Source organism: Manacus candei, unplaced genomic scaffold, assembly GCF_025592945.1.
Source record: "Manacus candei isolate 608988 ecotype Guabito, Panama unplaced genomic scaffold, ASM2559294v1 h1tg000018l, whole genome shotgun sequence".
Lineage (NCBI taxonomy): Eukaryota > Metazoa > Chordata > Aves > Passeriformes > Pipridae > Manacus > Manacus candei.
The window spans coordinates 9433426-9459618 of NW_026138066.1; the positions used below are offsets into that span (position 1 = coordinate 9433426).

General features: G+C 42.5%; 1 protein-coding gene across 1 annotated transcript in view; it reads left to right on the forward strand.

The window, feature by feature from the left end:
- The window catches only part of SYN3 (synapsin III), a 201240-nt gene that overhangs the window by 46513 nt on the left and 128534 nt on the right, over nt 1–26193 (forward strand). Inside the window, exons 5-7 of the mRNA XM_051784589.1 lie at nt 4201–4292; nt 18303–18459; nt 25115–25204. Coding sequence (XP_051640549.1) covers nt 4201–4292; nt 18303–18459; nt 25115–25204 — 339 coding nt within the window. The remainder of the gene's footprint in view (nt 1–4200; nt 4293–18302; nt 18460–25114; nt 25205–26193) is intronic.

Sequence of the window (26193 nt, forward strand, 5' to 3'; positions counted from 1 at the left end):
CTTCTCCCTGTGCACGATTTAGGGATTGCTGATTTTCCCCTTGAAGTGCTTGCAATGATTATAGTGTTTCAGGAATGCAGTCTTATGTCTGCCAAAGTCTTCCTTCCCTTGTACATATTGGAAGATCCACCAAAAAATAAAGTCCATTGAGAAAAGTATGTGATTTGACTATACAGTAGTAATTCCTCATTCCAAATGCCTAAGCATGGACCGGGCTAGTTAGTAGCCTAGACAAAGCAGTGCAAGGATTACAGCAGATCTCAGCCAGGATATGAGTTAAAAAATGGTCACATCGCTGCACATATGACAAATCCATACTCAAACATACAGTTGGCCTTACATCTTACTCAACCGTGGTCGGGTCTGTGCTGAAGGATGGTGAGTCTAAACCATTACAACTCAAGGAGGTTGCAGACCTGTCAGAGAGAATGCCAGTGACAGCAACAACACTGACCACTGGGCTGAAAAACATCACCTACAAAAAAATCTTATGAGAATGGGGACTGTTTTTCTCTAGGGAGAAAAGGGAAAAATGAAGGGCAAATCTTCAAGCAGTAAGTCTTTAGTTTCCTGCAGGAAGAAGTAATGGCCCCTCAAAAAAAAAATTGCAGTCTTAAAAAGTAAGGCAAGAGATTTAGGTTGGGCATTGGGAAAACTTTCCAGGGTCGTTAAGGGACAAATTGCCTGAGGAAGTTCCTCATCTGTGGGTTATGTATATCTGCACACAATGTCAGAGGCAGAGCTGATCCTACCTTAGGAAAGAGAGGTGGACTATGTAATGCCTTGAAGTCCTTCCAACACAACTATTCTATGAAAAATGCTTAAAATTCACCTTGAAAACATGCTTCCCTTGAACCATTAACAGATATAGCTTCCAAGCCAGGCATTTCTACTATTGCATGATTTAAAATGACAAAATCTTCCTTGTTGTAACATCAGAAAACAGAAACTCCAAAAGATCTCCAGCACCTAGAAAACTGATGGAAACTGATAGTAGCTTCAGGTTTAGTCCAAATGATCTGGAGCGCTTTCTGAATCACTACCTGAAGTAGGCATCTTTAACAGAACTATCCTCAAAACAGCTGTGGGCATTGTCTCAAATCTGGGCCTCACAGAGGTATGAAATATTTCTACTCCCACAGTATGTATTACGTTATTTTTCAAGGCAGATTGTGTCACGTTTGTCACACATGGCTCCTTCTTGCCTTGAATGTTTTTGCAGCCACTGGCACCATTGCAAAGCCAGGATAAAACACCATCAGGCTAATGTAATGCCTTCTTCTGTTTGATGATTCCTAATGCAAATGACTCTGCGAGGCCACAGGGAGCTGGACTCTCCTGTTTTATGCATAGTTACCTGTCACTCTATCTGCATGGGCTGCTTTCAAAGACCCCTTTGTCTGCAAGGTAAACTCAGGCTGGAGATGATCTCAGAGTTGAAATCCCAGCCAAGGGAAGTCATCAGGCTACAAAACCCACAAAGTTAAAAATACGGGGAGCACTGGAAAATCAACAGGAAACAATTTCTGCTGACTGAAGTTTTCAGCCTTCTTCCAAACACCAGCTAGCAGTAGCCTTTTGGACGGGACAAAGAAGCTACGTGAAAGCAGCAGTGCTCCTTCACTTAGTCTATTAAAACGGGATTGAGTGCCAGGAAAAGGTCTGGATTGTTCCTCAGCTCTGATTGTAGATCTGGACATTGTGGGGGCAAGATAGCTGAGTCCCTCAGACCCTCTCTCCACTCCTCCCTTCTTGTCAGGGTTCCCGGGACAATGGTTGCCAAAGGGAATTTTTCCTTTTCTTCTGGCTCTTGACATTAGCAGGCCTGAAATTGGTCCTGGCAGTTCAGTATGAAGTACTCACCAGCTCAGGAGATTCCCAGGCCTGTTTGGATGTCAGGTGTCTAAGCACAGCTTTGTCTGGCTTACCTGTCTCAAGGGAATGCCTGTCAGACCAACTTAGATTGTAAGTACCAGTCATCAAATGAAGATTGTCCATTTTCACCCCCAGCAAAAAAAGTCTTAAGCTTTTTACTATAAGTCATTATGAAAAAAATTACGGAGGAAAAGCACAAAAAACATGAAAACACAGACCTAAAACTTCCTTTTCTTGTTCTAGTGTTCACATCAGATGATGCATTCTTCAGCAACAGAAGCTGAAGGTTCAGCTTTGTAACACTATGCTTTCAGAGTGGGACATCTCTGAGACATATGCAGACACGGAGCTGGGAAAACCTTTCATCTTCCCAGCCCATAGAACCTCTTGAGCTTATGTGTAAACTAGCAAGCTTACCTTGACCCACTGGGGAGATCACTGATGGTACCCAAAGCATCTGATTTTACTGAATTTGTCCAAGGTGAACTCTTCCCTCCCTACATCTACTGAGATTTTATATATATATTAAATGCAGGTGCCTTTTAGAGGTACGTATTTTCTTATCTCTGGTCTGATATGTTGCCTGAGAAAGTGTGGTTGTGGCCGAGGCAACACGCTGTAATCTTGTAAGTAAAACCCAGGCAGTCACCTCTGTCATTGCCAATCCCTCCCTGTGAGTGTGTCTGTGTGTGTGTGTATGTGTTTGAAGTAGAATTTATTTCTTGGCAACAGGAATTTTCCTCCTTTTTTCATTGTAACTGGGAATTACAGTGATGTAAGATCATGTAAGGCTGTTGCTTTAAAAAGTTTACACAGGTCCACAGACATGAAATCTCATTACATCATCGGGTCACCAGCCCACAGTCATTGCTTTAAAATTATGTGGATTTAAAAAAAAGAAAGTTGGAAATTATTTTTTCATTTGTCGTCTGGCCTCTGAGCCTTTACAGGTGCACTAGTTCTCCATTGGCAAGTTTTTTCCATGAGTTCATGAGGACAAAACACACTTTTTTCTTTTTTTTCTTTCTTTTTCTTTTCTTTCTTTTTTTTTTTTTTCTCTATAAAAGTTGTTCTTGGCACTATCTTTTGGTTCCAGCTAATAGAAGTAGCAGAAGAACATTAAATAGTACAAGGATCTCAATAAAATCACAAGTATTAGCAACACCATCTGAGTACTCTGGTATTACACAGCTACTAGTTAGAAGATGATTTTACTGCTGCCTAATCTTGATCATAAATTAGTCTGAAAGAGATGCTTTAATACGAAGGGGAAAAAACTCTTCAAAGGGAGAAGACTAAATTTTCTGCATCAAAAAATGAAACCTTTTTATTTATATTTATATCACAGGCACTAATTTTATATAAGACTTTGAGCCTTTATGGTGTATTTGCACCATGCTGGAAAGGAAAGACTCACAAGGCCCAATAATAGGATATTCTAGTTCAAGATTTACTCATTTGATTATAAAGAACAGAGTTAGGATTTGGAGATCAAGACAAATGCTTATCAGCTAATCCTGCCATCCTCCTACAGCCAGTGGTCTGTTGGCACCCCTGTCTGAGGGGCAGCAGAGCCATGCAGGAGGATTATCACACCTCTTACCCAGCTAGTCTGATCAGTCTCTTAACCTTCACTGACATCCACTGCAGTCATAATCACCCCTGTGCCTTTTGCTCCCCGTAGCTGAAATATTCCTTGCCAACCTTTCCGGCCTTGTAAGTCCCACCCCTTTTAAAATATAAAGTGTTTTAATAATTGAGCAGCACTGTTCATAGCCTACCCAGCTTCGCTAATCCTTTAATAGTTAAAATCTTAATAAGTAAATCACATCAGGTGGCCTTCACTGCTTATCACCTTCCTGCAGCATAATGAGGTTTTTTAGCTGTTTAGCTAAAAGGTTTAAATCTTTTGTATTAGGCTTGTAGTTGGCCAGTGGCACGACAGCCGACTCAGACATAATTCTAAATGGATGTTTCCAAGTGGAAACTTGGAATTTGAATTCAAATGACCTTACCTCTTTTTATTATTATTATTCTTTCCTGTATGCATTTTTCAGCTTGCTCATTCTTAATTCCTTCAGTACTTATTACTGCAATAAGCCTAATCCTGTGTACTTTTACACCCCAAGTCTGGGAGCCATAAAGTTTTTTTGCAGTCTCTCCAGGGCAAACCAGCTGTAATTGGACCTCCAGTTGCCTCACAGAAAAAAAAATAAGGAAAAGAAGGAAAAGCACATTACAGCTGAAGACAATTCTACATCTGTGTCCGTGTGTTTGTGTCTCTGCTACCCTTGAGTAACACTTTATCCTTTTGCTCCACTCCAGGCTGAGTTCTCCGAGTTGAACCTGGCTGCTTACGTCATGGGTGGCTGCATGGTGGACATGCAGGTCATGAGGAATGGCACCAAGGTGGTGAGGTGAGGAGCACCAGTTTGTCTTGAAAATTGGGTTTTCTGGACCAATGTTGGGGCAAGCAGGATTACCTCAGTGTCTGACCAGTATCCAAATCAGGGCAGCACAGTCCTGATGACATCAGGGTTTCTTGGAAGCGGTGAAAAGAGCAACCTGGCTCTGGTGGTTTTGTATCAGGTCCCAGGTGTGCAGTATGCCATACAGCCATTGTTTCCAGCCCAGACCCTTCATGCAACAACAAATGCCTCCTTTTCAGGTTCTTTTTATCCTCAGAACTGCCAGTAAAAGAGAAAATGGATCTTTCTTTCCCTTGATTTTTCTCTCCTTCTGTGTTGAATAATCTTCATTATAAACAGTGGCTGGAATTCATTAGTCTACCTGTCTTAGGTCTGATCCCAGTGGACTACCCTTGCAGTAGCCACAAAGCCCTTCCAAGCATGACCAAGCTTTGTGGTGTAGTCAACACACTGGAGGGTTTCAGAGGTGGGCCCATGTGATCCTCAAGTTCAACAAGGCCAATTGCAAGGTCCTACACCTAGGCTGGGTTAGTCCCAAGCACAAATACAGGCTGGGGAATGACCAGATTGAGAGCAGCTCTGACAAGAACGACTTGGGGGTTTTGGTGGACAAGAAGATTGACATAAGCCAGCAACATGCTCTCTCAACCCAGAAAGCCAACCATATCCTGGACTGTATCAAAAGCAGTGTGGCCAGCAGGACTGGGGAAGATTGTTTCTGCCCCTCTACTTTGCTCTGGTCAAACCCCATCTGGAGTACTGCATCCAGCTTTGGGGTACCCAACATAAAAAAGATGTGGACCTGTTAGAATAAGTCCAAAGGAGGGCCATAACAATGATCAGAGGGCTGAAGCGCCTCTCCTGTGAAGACAGGCTGAGAGAGTTGTTCAGTGTGGAGATGAGAAGGCTCCAGGGAGAGGTTATAGGACCTTCAAGTACCTAAAGAGGGTTACAAGAGAGTTGGAAAGGGACTTCTGACAAGGGAATGTAGTGATGGAACAAGGAGGAATGGCTTCAAATTGAATAAGGGTAGATTTAGTCTACACACTAGGAAGAAATTCTTTACTGTGAGGGTGATGAGACACTGGAACAGGTTGTCCAGAGAAGTTGTGGATGTCCCATCCCTGCAGTGTTCAAGGTCAGATTATGTGGGGTTTGAGCAACCTGTTCTAGTGGAAGGTGTCCCTGTCCAAGCAATTCTTCTTCAACCATGCATCCAATTCACTTTCCAAAAGCATTGCTCCCCTTCTTTCAGACATCAGAGTGCCTGTAATTTGCAGTTAATGTTAGAGGCATTCTCGCTAGTGCTATGTAAAGAACAGTATAAGTTGTCACATCTGTGTATGATGCCTCTGTTTGCATAGCACTGATATTACCTTTCAGCCTATTATTCCCAAACCTTCATCTTTATGAATTATTGTCAATACAAGTCACAACACTACATTTCATCTTTGATACAATAGCTTTTCTTTGTTTGTGTTGAAATCTCATTGCTATTCCAAATTAGTTCTTCTTGCCACTCCACTTCTGTTTGTATAATTCCTTTGCACTTTTTGGTGTATTCAGCATCTTGAGTTTAATATGGTTCACACATTTAATCAATCCTTTTGTCTGTTTGCTCCTAGTTCAAAATTAGAGATAGAGACACATAATACAGCATGCAGTGATGTTTTTGAAAGGGATTATTAGAACAGCTGAAAAACAGTTATTCTGAGCGTGCTGACCTAAGTTTAATTTTTCAAGATGTCATTTCCAGTCCAAACAGTGCAAAGCAAAACTTGTCACTGTCAATTAGCTATGACTGTGGTCTCCATTTGCTCTTTGGTTTAATTTCATGAGCCTCTGCTAAAAACTTTTAAAGTTGTGTCTGTTACATACATTTGCTTTCTCTTGTCCCACAAATGTCTGTTTCTGTCCCATGAACCAGCTGCTGGAGCATTCATCACACAATGTGCCGTGCTAATGCACTCCTGTGTTCACTTGCTCATGATGCTGGAAGGTTTCCCAAGAACCATTTCCTAGGTTGATCACATCTTCATTTTCCTTCCCGTGTTTTTCCTCCCAAAGACATTTGTACATCTGGCAGAAAGATCTTGGGCTATTAAACTGAAACTGAAGACAAAATTTATTTCACAAGAGTGTCTGGGGCATGGTGTTCGTTTTTCTGCTCGCAGTGAATATACAAGTAGCCCAGCTAGCATTTTCGAGTGTATATTTATATATGAAATGCATCTTTTTATCAATGGCATTAGTTCAGGTATTTTTGTTTTCATCTCTGCGTGTGTAAAGACATATTTGTGTTGTGGGAAGTGGATTTGGTAAATACATACTTAGATACAGGATTTATATGGTGTAATTGTGTTACACAGCATAGTCCTTACAAGCAGCAGACATTTGTTTACAGACTGTGCTGATGTGCCCTTGGCATGCCCAGTTCAACAAGTTTAAGAGCTCAGGCCAGCCAGCTTCCACGGCCATTCCTAGCAGTACTTTAGAAGGTACAGAAATAAAAACTCTTCTTCACTTTAGAAAGTGAATTGTGGAGCATACAGCTACTGAGCTGTGTGGAGCCCCCTCAGCCCATCCACATGGGTGCAGTTGTTTCTCACTCCCTTCAAGTCCCCCGATTCCACCCACAGACATGTCCTGCCTGGCCACAGACACCCTTCAGAGTGTCCAGCCACGGGGAGATGCCACGGGGGATACCTTCAACTCAAGTATGCACCAACCCTGCTGCTGCTGACATCTTTTTTCCATCACTTATTAGATGTCTGTTATTAATTATTAATTATTAAGCAAAATATTCAGTCACAAGTCATAATGTTTCTAGATGATGAAATATAATAATCATGTTTTTTGAACCCCCAAAGTCCTTGCAAATCCCACTGAAAAGTTATAGGAAGGTAAATATGACAGCATCTTGCTTACAAGCACATTTGGGATCCCCCCCATAGGAGCCCTGCCTGCTTCACTCTCCTCTTCACGGGGAGGGCAACAGAATGTGTAAGTTTAGTGGAAAGACATTGAATGTACTACAGACCAGTAGATTTGAAATCAATTAAATAATAAATATTTTTTAAAAGAACAATTATTAATATTAATATAAAGCAACCACTGGGCCATTCTCTCCAGTTTGACGTTACATTATCTGATAAGCTATCTAACAATTTAGTAGCCTATTAAATGCTGTCATTTTAGAACAGGTTTCCTAATTCCTTCTTTGAACTGGAAACGGTGTATTGCACATTTAAAACAAAGCTCTCTCTCTCTGCTGATCCCTTGATGCTTTCTGACACCCTGGAGTTATGGCACTCTTTTAGACCCCATGCCAACTGACCTGCATGTGCACCACGAAAGACTTGTGGTTCTTTTACCTGGCAGATAAATCCCTTAATAAGAAGGTATAACAGTCCTTAAAGCTCTACATTTACCACTTGCCTCAGGCAAATTTATTAAAAAAAAAACCAAACCCACAACCAAAAAACAACCCAACAAAAAAACCACAATCACTGACAATTAAAGACAGCGAGAAAGTGGAAGTGGAAGTGTACAGACCTCCATGATTACTAGCCTGTGTATCTTGAAACAAGTAGCAATAAATAAGTTACCAAACAACATAACTGAAGCCAGGCATTACTTTGCTTGCCTGATTTTCAAAACAAGTGTGGCTCCAAGAATCTAGTTTTACAGTAACAATATTCTGAGTCTCCAGCTCCTTTTTTTTTAGCTTCTAAATTCTACACATCTGGAGGGGGGGGCGATTTGAAATAGTATAAGCAAAATGTGCTACTGTAGACAAAGGCTATCATCTAACAAACCTAAAACACTGCATGTGTGGTTTCTGTTCTGAGTTCCACCATGTTATGCAAAGGCTCTATCAGCCTATTCAGCACATTTTCTTCAGAGTTAGAAGACAAAGAGCTGGCCATGTAGTACCTACTACAGTCTTTAGCAAACACTTTCCTGTTTCAGTGCCCTGTAACACGTGCCCTGACTGAGGACACTGTGGTGGGATGAGCTGGGCACCAGGAGCAGTGTTAGGCTCAGCCAGGACATTGCTCCTTATTACCCCAGCATTTTTTCGGGTAAAATTGGCAGCAGACCCTTCCCCAGTGAAAAATTAATTATGGGAAGCAGGAGGTGGCGCTTATTCATCCCAAAGGATCCCTCACCAACTTAAACATAGCAACTCTTTCAGCAGAGAAATGGAGTCATTTCTGGGTGCAATGGCTGGACTACTAAAGAACATGAAAAAACAAATGCGGGCTTATGCCTGCTTTTAAAACCCTAATTTACTCTTTCAAGCTTTTGGGCTGTGTCACCTCTACTGGCATTAGATGTAAGGAATGGGATTTGAAGACTCATTTCTCTGAAGGGTCCTTCATATCAATATTTTCTCAGCATAAAGAGGCTGTCAGTGCTGGCTCTGTACCCACTCTGAGGTGCATTTATGCTTTCAGGATATTTTAAAAGTGTCTTAGTATATAAATGAGAATTTGGGCTCTCTCTGCTTCTGACAACAACACTTAGACTCCCAAACTATGATCTTAGGTTCTGTATTAATGATTAAATGCAGTCACATGTTTGAATTTTGGGCTTTACAGTCCTTCAGCTATTAATTCCAGTAGACATGGAAATAAGACAGGGATATGTTGAAAATCTGGACAACTTTCTTACCTGGGGAATACTAATATCTTTGGGAGCATTTCAGACTTTTAAGGATATAAATTAATCACACACCAGACTGCTCTCATCTCCTGTCTCTCTGTAGAGCTGTCTCTTTTGCTATTGGGGCTGATCATCCAGGGGAGAAAACACACTTTCATGTCTGCATGGGACCTACCACAGTGGTGGCCATACCACTCACAGTGTGATATGCAGCCTCACTGCAACATCACGGTACAGACAACAGCTGGCAGACTAGGATCTGAAATGGGGAGGAGCCTGAGTGGAGAAATGACCCTGGCAAAAGGAAAGGCATGTCCAAAACAACAGCAAAGGAGCGCTGAGGACAAAGTCTTGCTCTGGGGAAGTCCCTCTGTCATAGAGTGATGTTTAGTCCTACAGGCCTTGCCAGAATTTGGCCCGTGTGTGTAATGTGTATGTCTCACCCTGCTTGCCCTGAGTGATATGCCCTTGCAACTCACAGCTGTGGTGGGGTCAGTGAATTCTCCAGTTCGCCCATTCATTCCTGTAGTTAACACTGACTTTTCCGCTGGTTCCAGCTGATTCAGTGCTTCTACGATGCTCTGTGCGCTGATAACAGGGTAGTAGCCTGTTGAATAACCACCCCAAAAATCCCTGAAAGTGCTTTTTTTCCCCAAGCATATTTTTATACTGCAAGCTGCCATACAACCTCAGCATGAGGAAGCAAATCCTCTTCCGTGGGAGAAGTGGAGAAGAAACTGGCCAGCCCACAGGTGTTTTCCTGCTATTCCTGCAGACCCCAGGAGATGAATACCCTGGCTAAAAAAGATTTGTCTGCCCTAGGATGAAAGACTGTTTAAAGTCCAGTGAGGACACTGTCCACTGCCCACTGCCCACTGCACCTTTCCCCATCCCGGTAGGCTCACTCACTCACAGGTCCATTAACAAGCAGCTCCCTGAAAAGGGCAGGTAGGTTTTCTAACCTACAGAGGCCATGCTTTCTCATCACACAGTAGTGGCACATTCCTAGAAGGATGTTTTCTTGTCTCTCAAGGACTATTTGTTCACAAGAGTTGGTGGTTTCTTGCAGTTCTTCTACAGGGAGAACATCCAGGAAAGTCACTGGAGTAGCTACTGTCCCTGGACACTGATATAGGAAGTATTGATAGGCAGTAGGTAACTTTCCAGCTTCTCGAGTTCCAGGAAGCTTGTGCCGAAGACGAACTCCAAGCTCTCTCTAGTCCCTGTCTTTTTTAATTTAACTCTTGACCTGACTAGGCTCTTTTTTAGAATGTCTTTTTTCTATTTTTTTTCATTTTTTTATTACTTCCAAAGCAAATTTCTACAATTTTCTGTGAAGCTGCTGATGGGAGAAAGAAATGGCAGAAACTGATTGGGAGAGTCTAGGTTTCTAGAAGCCAGATGGAAAAATATGTCAAACTCATGGTTCTCCCAAGTTTCACAGGAAGTGCCACGTGGTAGAGTAAAATATGTGCCATGTATTCAACACTGAGAAACACTTGGGCAGTATTTTTTGTACTGATGGCATGGCAATCTGTAAATGTAATGGAGAAGTGTGTGTAACAGCCTGCAAGCTTTTGAAATTTCAGATTAGGCAAAAGACCAATATGCCAAATGACCACTTCCCTCACCAAAATACCCTGCAGAGTCAATCAGCTGGGGCGAGGTGTCTAACAGGGTAAACCCTGGCAAGCTGCAGTTACATATGAAGAAATTTAACACCTCCAGTAAACATTTATAAACTGAGATATTATTCCCACATGGGGGATGATCTAACTTTGTTTTTTAACTAATATCTCCCCTCTCTTCACCTGTCTGTCCCTGTGGCTCATATTTTTTTGAGCAGGAACTACAAAAGAGTTGGGGTGTGACTATTTATGTATTTATTCTCAGTTACTTCCACCTCAGCTCCTGCTGCTAAACAGCTGCTTGGAGGCCTGCTTCTCCCTTTGGGGTTTCCTGATCTTCCAGATGAATAATGTCCCCCTTCACCTCCCCAGCAGCTGGCGCCCAGCCGACGTGCGGGCAGGATGCTGACAGTTATGGGGAAAACATTTGGCGTGCAGGCAGCTGCCAGAAAGCAAAAGTCACTCTGAGCAGACCAGGGTGGGGAGCATCTCAGAGACTAAACTTCTCCCTTAACCTTTTTGCATTTACAGTAATTCATTCCAATAAGGAATGTGTTGCCGGGGTCTAGAGCACTCACTAATTAATTAATCCTGGACTGAATGCAAGAATGATTAAAGACTGTTGTAGATTGTTTCAGTCTTGATCAACTCTCTTTTTTTTTTCCAACTGTGCTGTAATTTGCCACCTTTCCACATGGCTTTTTATTAAGGCTTCTTCCAGGGAATGGCAAACAGAGAAGCAAAGGGACAATTCCTGCTGCACCTGCACTGTACTGATCAAGATGGATCTTTGTTAATGACATTATATTGGGGTAGAGTGGAGCCTCAACAAACAAGTTGTGGGAGGGGGACGATGACAGATGTGTCAGAGGGTAGAGCTGCTATTCAGAGGGACCTCAGTAACTGGGGAAATGAGCCATGGTTCATGGCTCATGATGTTCAGTAAGGACAATTGCAAAGTCTTGAGGGGAGGAACAAATAACCCCAGTACTGGTGGGGAATAACAGAAGAGAAAACAGCTCTGTACAAAAGGACATGGAGATCCTGTGTGCTCATGCAGGGAGGAAATCCTATGGCTCACTGGGTGGCATTAGCAAGCATGTAGCTAATGAGATACTGTTCACACCTGGAGTACTGTGTCCAGCTGTGAGCTCACTAGTACAAGAAAGGCATTGACAGATTGGACTGAGCTGTGTGAAAGGCCTCCAAGCTCCTTGAACTGGACTAAAGACACCCAAGGAGAGACTGAGGTGGCTTTGTTCAGTCTGTAACAGAAGGCTGAGAAGGATCCACCTATAGCCATCAGGCAACTAAAGGGGTGGTGCAGAGGCAATGAAGCCAGACTCTTGTTGAAGGTGTGCAGTGAGAGGACAAAAAAACCCCCATACTCAAGTTGCAGCAAGTGAAATTCTAATAAGATACCATTTTGTAAAAAATTTCCACAGAGAGAGTGGTCAAATACTGGAACAAAGCCCAGAGAGGCTTTGTCCTTGGGAATATTCAGTCTTGGGCTGGACAAGACCATGATCATCCCAATGTCAATTTAAAGTTAGCCCTGTGATGAGCGTGGTGTTGGGCCAGATTTCCAAAGATTCCCTCCAACTTAAATTATTCTATGACTTTGTTCTGTGATGTCAGAAAGTATTTGGATCGTCTTCTGTAAAAGCTTTGCGTTACAGAAATTTTGAAGGCAAGTTGCCATTGGCAGGTATGGTTGTTACTACATTCAGGCATTGTCCGAGTCCACATGCTTTTCCTTGTAAATGTTGATCAGTTTAGAAGTAAAATATATTGCAGATTTTTTAGACTGCCACAGGACAGTTCAGAGAGTATGTGACATGATTTTGTGGTTAGTTGAGCATTGATCTGTGGCTGAGAAGCAAATCAGAGCATCTTCCAGGTTGTCCATGTCTGCATATAGTGGTATTGGTCCTACTGCAACTGTGATTCCTGGTTCCTGCTGCATTTGCTAAACTGATCTCTCAGACACACCATGTTTTTTCCCCTACCATTATCTATTACAATGTCCCGAAAGACATCCTGTTTCTCTCCTCCAAGCTAATAAAGAGAGATCATTCTTTATTCTATGTGGCTTTTTTGTTTCTGTAAAGCAAGTTCCATTTCATCTTATTCATATAAGTAATCACATTCATTCCTTCTTCGAATAACTTCATCAGGTTTTGTTGCTTTCTGTGGAAAATATGACATGAGGTTTTGACTGAAGTGACTTTTTGTTCTTAGGTAATTTCCCGCTTTACTACAACATCCAAGATAATGTTAGATCTAACATCATGATAAGTGAAAATGTCATAGATTTCATATTAATTTTCAGTAATGTGATAACAATACTTTTAACACCCAATTAAAGCACAAAAAGAACTTGTTCCTATTTGTAAATACCATTTTCTATTACCTATCAGACACCTGAGGCACTGCACAGTTCGAGGGATTATTGTGCTTCTCATGTAGTTGTAGCCACTTATGGCTTGGAATTGTGCCTCAGAAGCTTCCCTGAAGGCTCCATTAATTGCCAATAATGCAAAGATTGTTGTATCATATTGCTTAATTATGTACTTTTCTTCCTCTCTGTGTCATGCCAACCAGATAGAAAAGGATTTGGAACGGAACTTAGTCAAAATGTGTTGATCACTGGGAAGTGTCTGAAAGGTGAATTAAGCCTCTTGAATAATGGAGGATAGATAGAACCTGAAGTGAGGATATGTGTCTTCAATGTCCTGGGAAGATATTTTTGTACTGATTTGAAGGACAAGATGTCTTGTAAGACTGGCAGTCTTTAAGAAAGAAAACAGGAGGGTCCCTCCTTTTCCCACAGCACTGGCAAAAAGCTCTCTAAACCCATCACGGTGCTAAAGCATAAAGCAAGTCTACTCTTTGGCTACAAGTGATTATTCACAGTGGAGGGGTCATTAAAAGGTATTTTGGCAATAAAAGAATCATAGAATTCTTAAGGTTGGAAAAGACCTCTAAGACCGTTGAGTCCCACTGTTAACCCAACACTGCCATGTTCACCACTAAACCATGTCCCTAAGTGCCACATCCATGCACATTTTGAATGCTTCAAGGGAAGGTAACTCAACCGCTTCCCTGGCAGCCTGTTCCAATGCTTGACAACTCATTCCATGAAGAAATTTTTTCTAATATCCACTAAACCTCCCCTGGCACAACTTGAGGCCATTTCCTCTTGTTCTGTCACTTGTTATCTGTGCAAGAGACCAACCCCCACCTCAGTACAGCCTTCAGTGGCTTTGTTCTCCTCTCTGGACACACTCCAGCACCTCAATGTCTTTCTTTTAGTGAGGGCCCCAAGACTAAACACAGTATCTGAGGTGTAGCCCCAGCAGTGCTGAGTCCAGGGGGATGACCTAGTGTGCTGATCACACTAGTTCTGATACAAATAATCTATTCTTGTGTGTTCCTTCTTCATGGTCGTGAATCTATTTGCATTTCAGTGAGGAAAGCTGAAGGACCAAGAAGCAAGCCAGACTTACGGTTATACACAGAAAAAAGAAATAGGAGATCTCTTTAAGGCATGAAACCTCCCAGCAGGATTTGCTGTCATCATCTTCTCTACCACAAAGCAGGCCAGGGCTCTGCTTTCTGCACAGAAATGTTATTGATGATCTTTTCAGAGCTAATCCTCTTCTCATAATGAGAGAAGTTAGACACATGGTCACCAGAACAGCTACTGCTGCTTCTGAGATGTTTGACTTCCATATTTAACATCAGAATCCCTTAAATTGTTTTATATTTCCCCATTTCTGACAAAACTATTTCCAAGACAGTTAATGCTGTCACAGATTTAAGTGTAGATGGGTCCAACCTAGGAAATTATATTCTACAGTTGGATCTCTTCCTATTAGACATTTTGGGTCCAGGCTTTATAATTTGGTTTGTCTCTGAAAATATAGTTTTACCACTAAGAAAGAAAAAAGACTGCTAAAAGACATTGGAACAAGTTGAAAAAGAGTTAGTTAAATGTAGATAAGCATCCTGCACTGCAGTATCCAATCCAGGCTCAGGACTGGCAGCACTAGCAGCTTCCCAGCCAGACACTAGGCAGAGGTAGGCTGAGCAAATACCATGGGCCTTGGCTAGCACCTAGGAGAAGAAGGCAACTTACTGCAAAGGGAGGAAAGCCACAGGGACCTGTGGGGGGCTGCTTCACTCTGAGGGTGTCTGGTTCATTTATTCACCACTCAGAGCACTGAAAGGCTCATGCCGTGTTTGGCAGAGGCCACTGCTTGTGGCAACATGAGCTGAAAGAAAAGTACCTTTTCATTCCAGAGGAAAATGAAATCTCACCGGCTATTTCAATCTGAAAATTATTTTTTTCCAACGTCCTGGCTTTTTCTTTGTTTGTTTGTTTCTTTTAAACGAAGGATTCTTCTGTCTGTAAGCCACTCTGAGAAGGTACTACGTACATTTTAGTGGTCTTCATTTTGCCGGGTAGTGGCGGAAGCCAAACTCAAATGATAACTGAGCTCTTGAGGTCTGAAAAGGGCTTCTTTTTTGTTTGTGGCCAAAGATGGGCTCCAGCTTTCTCCCAGGAGTATCATCCATCTGGCGGCTATGCTCAGGAAGATTCAAGACTTCAGGCAGGTTCTACACAGCCCAGGAACAGCACTGTACCAACATGCAGAGCACAGATTACTAGTGATATGTTTTAAACCTGTGGTCTACTTTTAGTTCTATTTACCTATCCCATCTCCCTGCCCACTAGATGTTTGAATGGAGTCTCATGTATTCCTTTTCTGACCAAACCAATTCCCATGATATGTCTTTAGCAAGGAATAGGTACAGTTTTATTCAAGACCACTCATGGTCATCTGAACATCGGTTTGAAGGTTTAGATGGAGTGAGGGAAGACATGGAGGCAGTGGAGAGCAAAGGTACCTGCTCCTGCCATAGCTCCCCTAGTCCTACTAGACAGGTGCTTAGAGACCTCAGCACAGTAGGTGCTACTGAGTTTGGCTCATCCAAAGGTTTTAGCAATGGTGTTTCAAATGTGTGACTTCTGCCTAACCCATCTGTCTGCCGGGGATTTCAACTTTCTGACATGGGAGATGTTATTGGCTTGAACCAGCAAAGAAAACATCTATGCTACTAGCTGTTCCAAATCCAAGGCTTGCTCTGTTAGCTTAAGCTTTACACTTGGAGAATGAGCAGTAGTTTGCAAAAGTAATCTTCTACCAAAAAAACAAGAATCCTCATGTGAAGCAAATAAGCTCTTTTCTCACCAGATCACTGGTATCTCTAGTTAATCAGTTTTCATGCCACCACTCCTACCATGACTATTCATTTCCCTTTTACTGCCTGCTATCCTTCCTAGCCCCTCGCCTCTCATTTTGCCACCGATTTCTGTTTCTTCGTTACAGGATCTGGGGCTCTCCAGCTGATGTTTATTCGTAGTCAGTCCCAGGTCTGGCACTCCACTGCCTTGTTCTCAGTATCCATGGGAATATTCACAGCTCAAAACAGGAATTCAGTGTCCACTTTCACTTTAGAGAATCACTCCTCATCTGCTGCACGAGAGAGTGCCCTGTCTTCCTACAGGACACAGAGTTTGAGAATAGGCTTTTCCATGTTAGTTCTCTATTCTTATGCCCATCTTCCAAGTGGAGAAACTCTTCCTTTGCCAGGACCTGAAAAGACAAGAGCTTTTCTTCCTGAGTTTTTGGCTGGCAGAAATAAAGGCACTGAAGGCAGTTACCCAGTCACTGTGTGTCTTCCCCATGAAGCTGGCCATACTCATTGCATCCTTCCTCCCCACCACAGTACCACATCCCCATCCAGGGTGTTGGAAAGGAGGTTCAGGGGCAAGTAGTGCTGCTTCCTCTGAGGAGGCCAGACCAATGGTCTGAAGCACTCCTGTGAAAACTCAGTACATGCTGTTCCACAAGTCAAGTCTGGGGAAAGACTTGACCTGTAACAGGGACGGTTTTTTCATCATACACTCAGAAAGCTGGATGAGGAAAGACAAGCTCCCAGTCCTCCAGGTACCACAACTGCTCAGTAACTCAGCACAGATATTGAACCATGATTATAAGAAGCTGGTTAATCCTTCCTGAGGACCCTTGCCTGCCTCCAGGATACTTTCTACACAGCAAGTCCAGCAGAATGGAGCAGCTCAAGCTTTCCAAAATTTGTATTCTCTTGCTGTTTCTCAGCAGGGGATCACCGCTTCCCTCATCCCCATTGACACCAAGGAGGTCCATAAATCAACTGCACAGCGATAGCACAGGCCTCCTGATGCTCATTATTCATCTCACTGCTGGAGGAAAGCACCACCTTTGGTGCCAAGTACATTAGGGAACATGCTCGCGTTTAAAAAAACTCCACGGGAGGGAATCACAACATTTCCAAAGCTTGGCCTCTTGCATCACAAAAGCTGAGCATGCTCTTCACCATGTCTCGGGTGGGCAATAACAAAAGTCCAAGGCCAACAAACAAAATGAACAGCTTTGAAACAACAAAGCTGTGCTGGGGCTTGTGTACAGTGTTTGTTGCCACAATCTGGCCTAGAATCACCATCTCGGATTTCCCTGCCTGAATGATGGAAATATAAATAGGGGCTATAAATCCAAAGTATTTCCAGCTCATACATCCAAAGGATAGAAATTATAGTCTCTTAGCAAGGAAAATGTTCAAGGATAGTGAGGTAATGGAACCTGGTTACAGGGCTCATTTCTCTGAAAATCTTTAATACAACATGGAAATTTTTCTGATGTCCTTGATGCAACCTCTGTTAATGTATAAAATAATCCCATTTCAGTGGAAAAGCCCCTTCCATGCCTTTGAGAATGAACTGCTGAGCACCATTTTGGGAACAGCTTCTTTCCAGGGACTATTTCCAGAGATTTTTGAATGGCTCCAAAGACACAGCGTCAGCAAGGAATCAAATCTGCCTGCTTGAAAGATAATCTGTTGCCTGTTGGCTTACCTAGAAAGGACCTCACTTTTCTGTGCATTTGCTGAGAGCTGCTGCTGTTGAACCATAGGAGTCCCAGCTCTAATCTTGCTAAATAATATTCTGGAAGTCCCTGCCATGAGTCACAGCACTGTATGAGGGGCTCTGCTCATTTGATTACTTATATTACCATGCCTGCCCTTCGCTTGTTGACTCATATCCATAAGAGCTTGAGATGTGCTGCGTACGTACTAAACTGATTAAAGGGGGAATGTATGTCAATGATGGTACGATAGCTTTTTGAAATCCCTTATGATCTTCCCACCCACTGGGCATTGCTTCAATATCGAGTTCAATCATCAGGAAACAAACTTGCTCTCTCATCTGCTTTGCACATTGCAATGAGCTTGCCAACTATGGCCAAGCTTTTAGAAAGAAAAGAGAATCCCCCCATCAGTGAATTTATGACCCTTGGCTCTAGCTGGGGCTCATTCCTATGCATGTCTGAGTGACAAGAAAACTGCAGAAAATGTTTGGCCTGTTTCTATGCTCTCACACTTGCAGCTATGTTGGATTTTTCTTTTTTTTAATGGCTAGGAGTTTGGTTTGGTTTTGTTTGTTACCTTCTAACACAAGCAACCCACGAGGAGAGGCCCAGAGAAAAACAACATGTGTTAGTGAAAAGAAAGGGGAAGGATCGAAAAGAAACAAGGAGAGGCTGGAAGTGTTGCTGAGCATTTCAAAGTAAAACATCACTCCCCTCATTTCTTCCAGGTCCTTCAAGCCGGACTTCGTCCTGATTCGGCAGCATGCCTACAGCATGGCACTGGGAGAAGACTTCCGCAGCCTCATCATCGGCCTCCAGTATGGTGGCATCCACACAGTCAACTCCCTCTACTCCATCTACAACTTCTGCAGCAAGCCCTGGGTGGTAAGTGATGATCCAGCTCTACTGCACATCAACACTGCAAAGAAGATATCCTGTGTCGATAAAGCACCAAACTCAGCTGCGTCTCTTTCATAGGAATTTGTCTCTTTAGGTTAAAACCATCATCTAAACAACCTTAGGAGTCCAGCTGGGAATTCTTGAGGAAAAAAACCTACTAGCATTACTTCTTTATTAGCCTGTAATTGTATCAAGGTGTTATTTCTTCACCCTAAGACATTTCACTTGTCCCAACTCTAAAGGGTCACAAACAGCTAACAGTACAGCAACACCTAGATGTCTTGTAAGACAGAGTAGGTTAATAGATCAATAATATCAGATCAATAACAACATATTCTTGTCCTGACTAAAAAAAAAAGATAAAGCTACCTTAAAAAAAATTTATCATTTACTGTTTTAGAAGGCATCTGAACTACACTACTTCTAGCATCTTTTTTTAGATGCATACTTGTGGTACCCAGGTGCCCCAGCCTTAGACCTTGCGCTCCTTGCAGGAGTGCACCTTGCACTTGTCTTCTCTTCCCACTTTTTCTGGGTGGTGTTTCATTGTGAGGAAATTAGCTGAAAATAAAGACAAGAAAGTTAGAGAGGCTAATCTTTCAACTAGGTCTAAGAAAGAAAAGGGAATATAGAATAACAAAGACCTGAGAAAGAGGCAAAAGGAAGGGGAAAACATGTTGGCTTGGGCTTGCATTGTCATGTTAGTAGCAGAGAGGCTACAGGGGTGGCTTCTGTGAGAATCTTCTGGAAGCTTCTGCCATGTCTGACAGAGCCAATGTCAGCCAGCTCCAAGATGGACCAAGGCTGAGTCCATCAGCAACCTTGGGAGCACCTCTGGGAGAACAGAGTTAAAGGGGAAAAAATCTGCTGCAGAAAGAGCAGCAGAGAGAGGAGTAAAAATATGTGAAAGAAACGACTCTGCAGACAGAAAGGTCAGTGCAGAAGGACGGTGAGGAGGTGCTCCACATGCCAGACCAGAGGTTCCTCTGCAGCCCATGGTAAAGACCATGGTGAAGCAGCTGCCCCCCTGCAGCCCCCCCCCCCCTCCACCCTGCAGGTCCATGGTGGAGTAGATACTCACCTACAGACCATAAAGACCCCATACTGGAGCAGATGGATGTCTGAAGGAGGATGCATCCTAGGTTTGAAGCAGGGAACTACAGCTGTATGGATGTGAGAAGGAGATAGGACTTTCCACTATGCCCCCATGGAAAAATTTTAGATGTATTTTCAGGAATTCTCTTAATGCATAAATTTAACTTGGGGTGAGATGGAATGTTTATAGGAAGTCATAACTATCATCCTCATCACCTAATTAAGTGTTTTGTTATTGTTGTTTTTTCCTTGGAATAAATATCCTATTAGTCTTCAGTGTGTTCACTGGTAGCCCAAACCCAGATGAGGTCTGTAATGACTCAGAATTTTATTTCCATGACTGAGCAGTGTTGGATTTAACTAATTTCTTACTAAAATTATACCAGTGTAATGAACAGTCTTCTCAGTTTTCATCCCTTTTATAACATTTGTGGGGTTTGTTGAGACCAAAAGCAAGATCCTGTCTTTTCCAAAAATGTTCCAGTGCAGTAATAAGAGTAGTGAGAGCAATCTCACTTTGCCATCACGATATAGGTGGATTATACACACTTGACCTCAGTTCCCATTTGAATGATAAGGGTTACTGGGAGAGGAAAGAGGAGAGAGAAATCACTTTCAGACTCAGTTCGATACTTTCATGTTGATTCTGACAGTGGGTCCTAAACACACAAGTGCATTGACCCTGGTAACCAGACAAAAAGCCCCCACATTTACACTGCCTTTTGCTGACAATCATGTGGTCCAATCCATCTGACTTTGGGGTTAAGTCAATGAGGGCTTAGTTGACATATTTCAACTCATGCCTTTTAATTACATTTTTGAAACCTCAAGATGTGAAAGGCCTATTTTTAGGAATCTAAAACAAAAGAAAACAAACAAACAAGCACATTAAAAAAGACAAATAAATAAATAAAGAAAAAGAGAGAAAGAAAGAGAGAGAGAAAGAAAGAAAGAGAGATAGAAAGAAAGAAAGAAAGAAAGAAAGAAAGAAAGAAAGAAAAAGAAAGAAAGAAAGAAAGAAAGAAAGAAAGAAAGAAAGAAAGAAAGAAAGAAAGAAAGAAAGAAAGAAAGAAAGAAGGAAGGAAGGAGGGAAGGAAAGAAAGAAAGAAAGAAAGAAAGAAAGAAAGAAAGAAAGAAAGAAAGAAAGAAAGAAAGAAAGAAAGAAAGAAAGAAAGAAAGAAAGAAAGAAAGAAAGAAAGAAAGAAAGAAAGAAAGAAAGAAAGAAAGAAAGAAAGAAAGAAAGAAAGAAAGAAAGAAAGCAGTGCTGGAAAGGCAGTGTGGGAGAACTTGGCTCTGCCAGCAACTTGGCTCTGGCTACTCTGGGTCTGGTAGTGCCATGCTTTCCTCACAGCGAATACAGCTGGCTCAGAAAACCTTCCCAAAAGAGTCAAGGAAACCACTTGTAAACAATTAAAACAAGTTTTCAGAATGCCTCCTTTCCCTACTGCCCCTGCACACACATCACCCTCCAAACCAGTGATTGTAACGCACTAAGTAATCTAAGAGCTCAGGTGGCATTTGGTACCACTGAAATTTTATCAGGTTGAACCTCAGGTAGAGATTACAGTAGGGCATTTGAGGGCAAAAAGCTTCACCTACAGCAGATTCAGAAAATTTGGGGTTTGCAATAGCTGGGAAGTGAGAGATAGGGACACTTCGGTGCACGTTCCACTCTGATTGCAAAACAGGCATCTTGAAATAAGGAATCTGCTTAACAAAGATTACTGGAAACTTTTTGAACCTAGAAAACAGTTGAGATACATGAACAAATGAAACTAAATACCCCTGGGAAATGCGCTTTTCACTCTTGCTTTTTATTTTTTCCAAAAATGGTTCCATTTCATAGAAATGTTTGTGATTTTGTGGAGGGGGATGGAAGTGAGACTGTTCTTCCTTGGCAATTTGCAACCATGTTTTATTCTCAGCAACTCTAATTACAATCAGCTGAGTTTGGGTTTGAGTTTACTTAAACATACAGCCCCATTTTTAATGACATTTGCCAGGTTTCCAGTACTGCAATACACAAATTTCTTCAAACGTTAAAATTTGCATTAAACACAGGCACAGTTTGAATTAGATGTTTCTGAGAGAAAAAAAAAAAAAAGAGTCTTCTAGGGGTTTCACACACACAGAGAAACATCTAACAAATCTAAGTTTTATGATGCTTCCAGAACTATTGAGAAATAATGCTACTAGCACACTAAGCACAATGCTTCAACCAATAATAACAATCTTTGTGTTACAAAAGTTACAACCCAAAATACGGTGGGAAGAATGTTCTGAGCAGTATTCACATTACCTGCAGGTAATGTCTGCAATTGCAAAGCAACCTTGTATCTGTAAAGCTGCAGGAAACATGAAATTTTGAAGACAGTCACCTCCAGAGTCCAGGGAATCCCAGCCAAACTGTTGTTGACCATCAAGGGATATAGACTCCCCAATGACCTAGGCACTTTCAAAATATGCAAAAGGTCTTGAGATCTTCTTGATGGATCTTTTTATTTATGTAAAGACTCCCTGCACGTAACTCTAGATGTCCAACCAGTCAGGCCAAGACATTTCACTTGCCTACCTGTTCCAGGTACCTAAAACCAGGCTGTGCCACATTGCCTTGCCCCATGTCTTGCTCTGTGGTCTGGATGGAATATCACTAAAACCAGTGGAATCACAGAAAGTAAGAACTGATGCCAAAGTGTGGAAGGGACAGTTATATCTAGCTGAGCTGCTCACAGTAACACTCCTACCCATCTGCATTGGTAGATGTTACTTGAGCCCTGTTATCAGGTATCTAAGAGGCTGCTGTACCATGTAACATGGGTGTCTCTTTGTCAATATCTGTCCCTAACAACTGGTAAAAAACGAGAAAATGGGAGGGAGTTGTCCCATGAGGGTCAATACCAAAGTAAAACCTTTCTGTAGGCTTGGTCCTCTGACAAGGCTCACAGATGTCTGAGACTCTCATCTGCAACACTGGTTATTTCAGCAACAGCCAAGAGCTGCATGCTTCAACAGGAAGCCCAAGGAACAAGTCAGACTGCTGTCTATCAGCTACACAGTTATTTTGTTTGAGCTGTTTTCCTGGGATAAACGTACATCGCCTCAACATCACAGTGTCCGTGGTTCACCAGGATTGCGTGCATGCGCAGCAAGGGGCATGGGCTGCTCTCAGCCAGGGTGTTTTTCCTTCTCTCCCTGTCTCTGTCTCATTTTGTTTAATTTTTAAACCCTGTTTGCTCACCTTGCTAGTCAAAACAGGTCTTTATTATTCTTTTCAACGATGTGCAGGGCTAGTGCAAGTGGTTAAGAGAAGCAAGCTGTCCTCCTTCCCCAACATCAATACCCTCCTTGCCAACAATAATTATTCTACATGGGGAGTTTTTCTCTTATCTGCTGATGCATGTGAGGGGGGTGGTGATGTTGGTGATGGGATATGCCACCTCTTGATGTTTTGCGGATTTTCTTAAATGCCACGTTTTGATCTGTGAGATTAGGAAAAAGATTCTTTGCATTTGTCTGCAAATCTGCTGGCAGCTGCCCCTTCAGCATGTGGCCTGTGTCTGGCACACACCTTGCAGCCTAGTTTTTTTGCACAGTAACTGCATTTTTTCTACACCCATACCAAGCTTGAACTCTCAAAGACGTACTTCTTCTCCACCACCAAGCGAAGTTTTAACTTCTTATACAGAAATGCCTTTGCTTAGACTAGCCAAGTAAAAAGGACAGGAGCCCTCATACGGCTGCTCAGCAGAAAACATGCTCAGTAGCTCTGTCTATCTGCAATGTAACCTTGGAGTTGTGATTTGGTGCATTTAATGGCTCCAGCCATTGCCCAGAAGTGCTCAGAACACAAAAGATTAAGTAGCTGATGCTATTGGGAAGAAAGAGAGCTTGCTTTCCTTTCCCTTCTTCACTAGATATCTGTTTCTTTCCCTTAATCCGCGTGTTAGCTCCCTCAGGTGACTCAGAGATTTCCTTTAATACATCTCTAGCTTTGATGGGGAACTTGAAGAAACTCATGTAAAGGGCTTCCAATCCAGCCTTACTTGGCCCAGACTGGAAACCTTTATTAATGAACTTTATTTTACAAAATTCTGGGGGTCTTGGAAACCAAATTCAGTTTCTAAACTACTTTGCGAATAGGACTCAATGGGGAATTCAGTCCCATTTACCAGCTCAGCAGAAAACAATCCCCAGCCATTTTATTCTCTTACCACCCATGAAAATAATCAAGTGCCCTTATTCAACTTTACTCCCCCTTTTAAAAGGTTGACAGTCTCACCACTTCACCAACAGCACTGCCAGTTCAGCATTCCCCCTGGTAACAGGGCTGTCTCTTCAGAGAGTAAGCAGGATGACTAGATGCCTGACGGTAAAGACTCTAAGTTTCTCCCGAGATCTGGAAGGTTTCTGGGATATATAACACCTCTTATTCTCTTTGGTATATGAACTCTGCCTCAGCAACATTTTCTGTCATGGTTATTAAGTTTCTCTCTTATAATGGTGAGTTTTTCTTCAAGTGATCAATGATGGATTGAACAGGGAGGCTGCAGACAACATATAGAATAGCCTGCTTGCTTCACAGATGGCTGAAGCAAAACAGGAGTTTGTTGTGCTTATACATCTGTAGGGGTTTTGGAACCTGAACAGAAATCAAAACTCAGCCCTACCATGGGAAGCTTTGTGCCTGGTTGGGCACAATCCTGAATGTTTATAACGCTGATGATAGTGGTGATAATGGTGAAGTTCATGCTGACAGGTGGGGACAATGACAATTGTTCACCTTTATATGTGAAATGCCAGCACTATTGCTTTCCCCATTTATGTTACATACTGCTTTCTCTGGATATCATCCTCACAGACTGGTGCCTCACTCAGACCTCACTGGTAGATGGGACAGGGGTAGCAGGTGAACTCCTCTTTCTCCTGTTATTCATGAAGGGCTGTTGGGAAACCATTGGCTCATAATAAATGCCAGTTATGATTAACAGTGGGCTCCTGCTTCCTTGGTCTAACACTCAAACCAGGTAGCACTGGCAATTTCCTCTAGTAATTGCTGTCCCTTGGCAATTCTCTTTCCCTTCAGCACAATGTGCTTTGCTTTGATTTGGCTGTGGGGCAGAGATCCAAGGGAGAGTTTTGTTTTGTCTCTAATGGAGAGTGGTGGCACTGATTTCCTGCCTCTGTCCTATACCAAGAAAGGCTCCCCAACCTTCTCCCCACTGCATTTGGAAAGCAAATCTTGTTCATAGCATATCTGTAAGTAAACCCAAACTGATCCTCCTCTGGCTCTTGAATCCCTCCTCTGCTCTCTTAGTCCAAGGTTTGTGCATATAGGCTGGCTTGCCCTTGGGTAAATACAGCAGCTTCATATTTTCTAGCTGCTCTCAAGAGCAAAGGTCAAGAAAGCAAGGTGGGAAAGGCATAATAACATGTTTCTCTCACCTCCTTCACCACTATCAGAACATTTTGCAAGCACTTGCCTGTTACACAATAAGCCACTGACATCCACTGTGTCTGGTTTTTGTTTCCCCTCCCTCACCCCAAGTTCTCTCAGCTCATTAAAATCTTCAACTCGCTGGGTCCTGAGAAGTTCCCCCTCGTGGAGCAAACGTTCTTCCCAAGCCATAAGCAGATGGTGAGTAACTTTGCTGTCTTCTGATGCCAGTATGGAGATGGAAGAAGCAACAAATGTGAGTTGGGCACAAAAGATGGTGGTGGGAATGATGGGAAGAGTCTCAATTTTACTTACAGAGAAACACAAGCTAAAAAAGTTATAAGCAAAAGGCACCGCTTGGGAATCTCCTTTTCTGCCCAGCCCTTCCCCAGGTCATGTATGGACCCCTAATGAAGCGAACAATGAGAACAGGCTCAAAACTAGACCAGAAATCCACTGTAAAACCTAGTCAACAAAAAGCTCATCCCTTAGCGCAAGGCATCACTCTATTCAGATAAAGCAATTTTCCCCACTCCTGGAATTGCTTAAAATATGCTGATGATTTGGGACATGGTTCATAAGAGGTGTTTATTTCACCATGTCAGTTTGCTTGGTCTACCACGTGGTTGCCATGCATGAAACATTTATCAGCTTGAAGGTACTCAGAGTAACTTGGAGTTCTTGAAAGGGTTTTTTTCAGCTTCTAATGTTTTCTTTGCACGGTGGCTCTGAAGTCTAGTCTTTCTGTCAGCAACTAAACACTCAGTGCCCTGTGGGGCTGCTGGGCACTGTACCAAACTCTTAGGGCAGCTTTCAAAGAGATCTGCGTAGGTGCCCTTAGTCCTAGAGAACATGGCAAAGAGAGGGGCTTTGTTTAAAACTGATCATGTCTCTTGTTTTCTCTGGTTAAAAGGAAGACTAGAACTTTGTGAATTTTTGCTCCTAACTTACATCCACAAGTTAGTGGCTCTTCACACCTGGCTGAGACTCTGTATGAACCATGACCCCTTATGTGAGCCACTGGCTGGCTGAGCTAATTTCCGAGGCTTGATTGTGAACTGAGGCAGAATTAGCAGCCTGAAGATGAGGGTTGTTGAGGTGTTAAACTAAGGCTCAGAAATATTAAACCCCCCTCTTTTCTCACACACTTATTGCAATACTGTGGGCCGACCACAATACACAACAGGGTG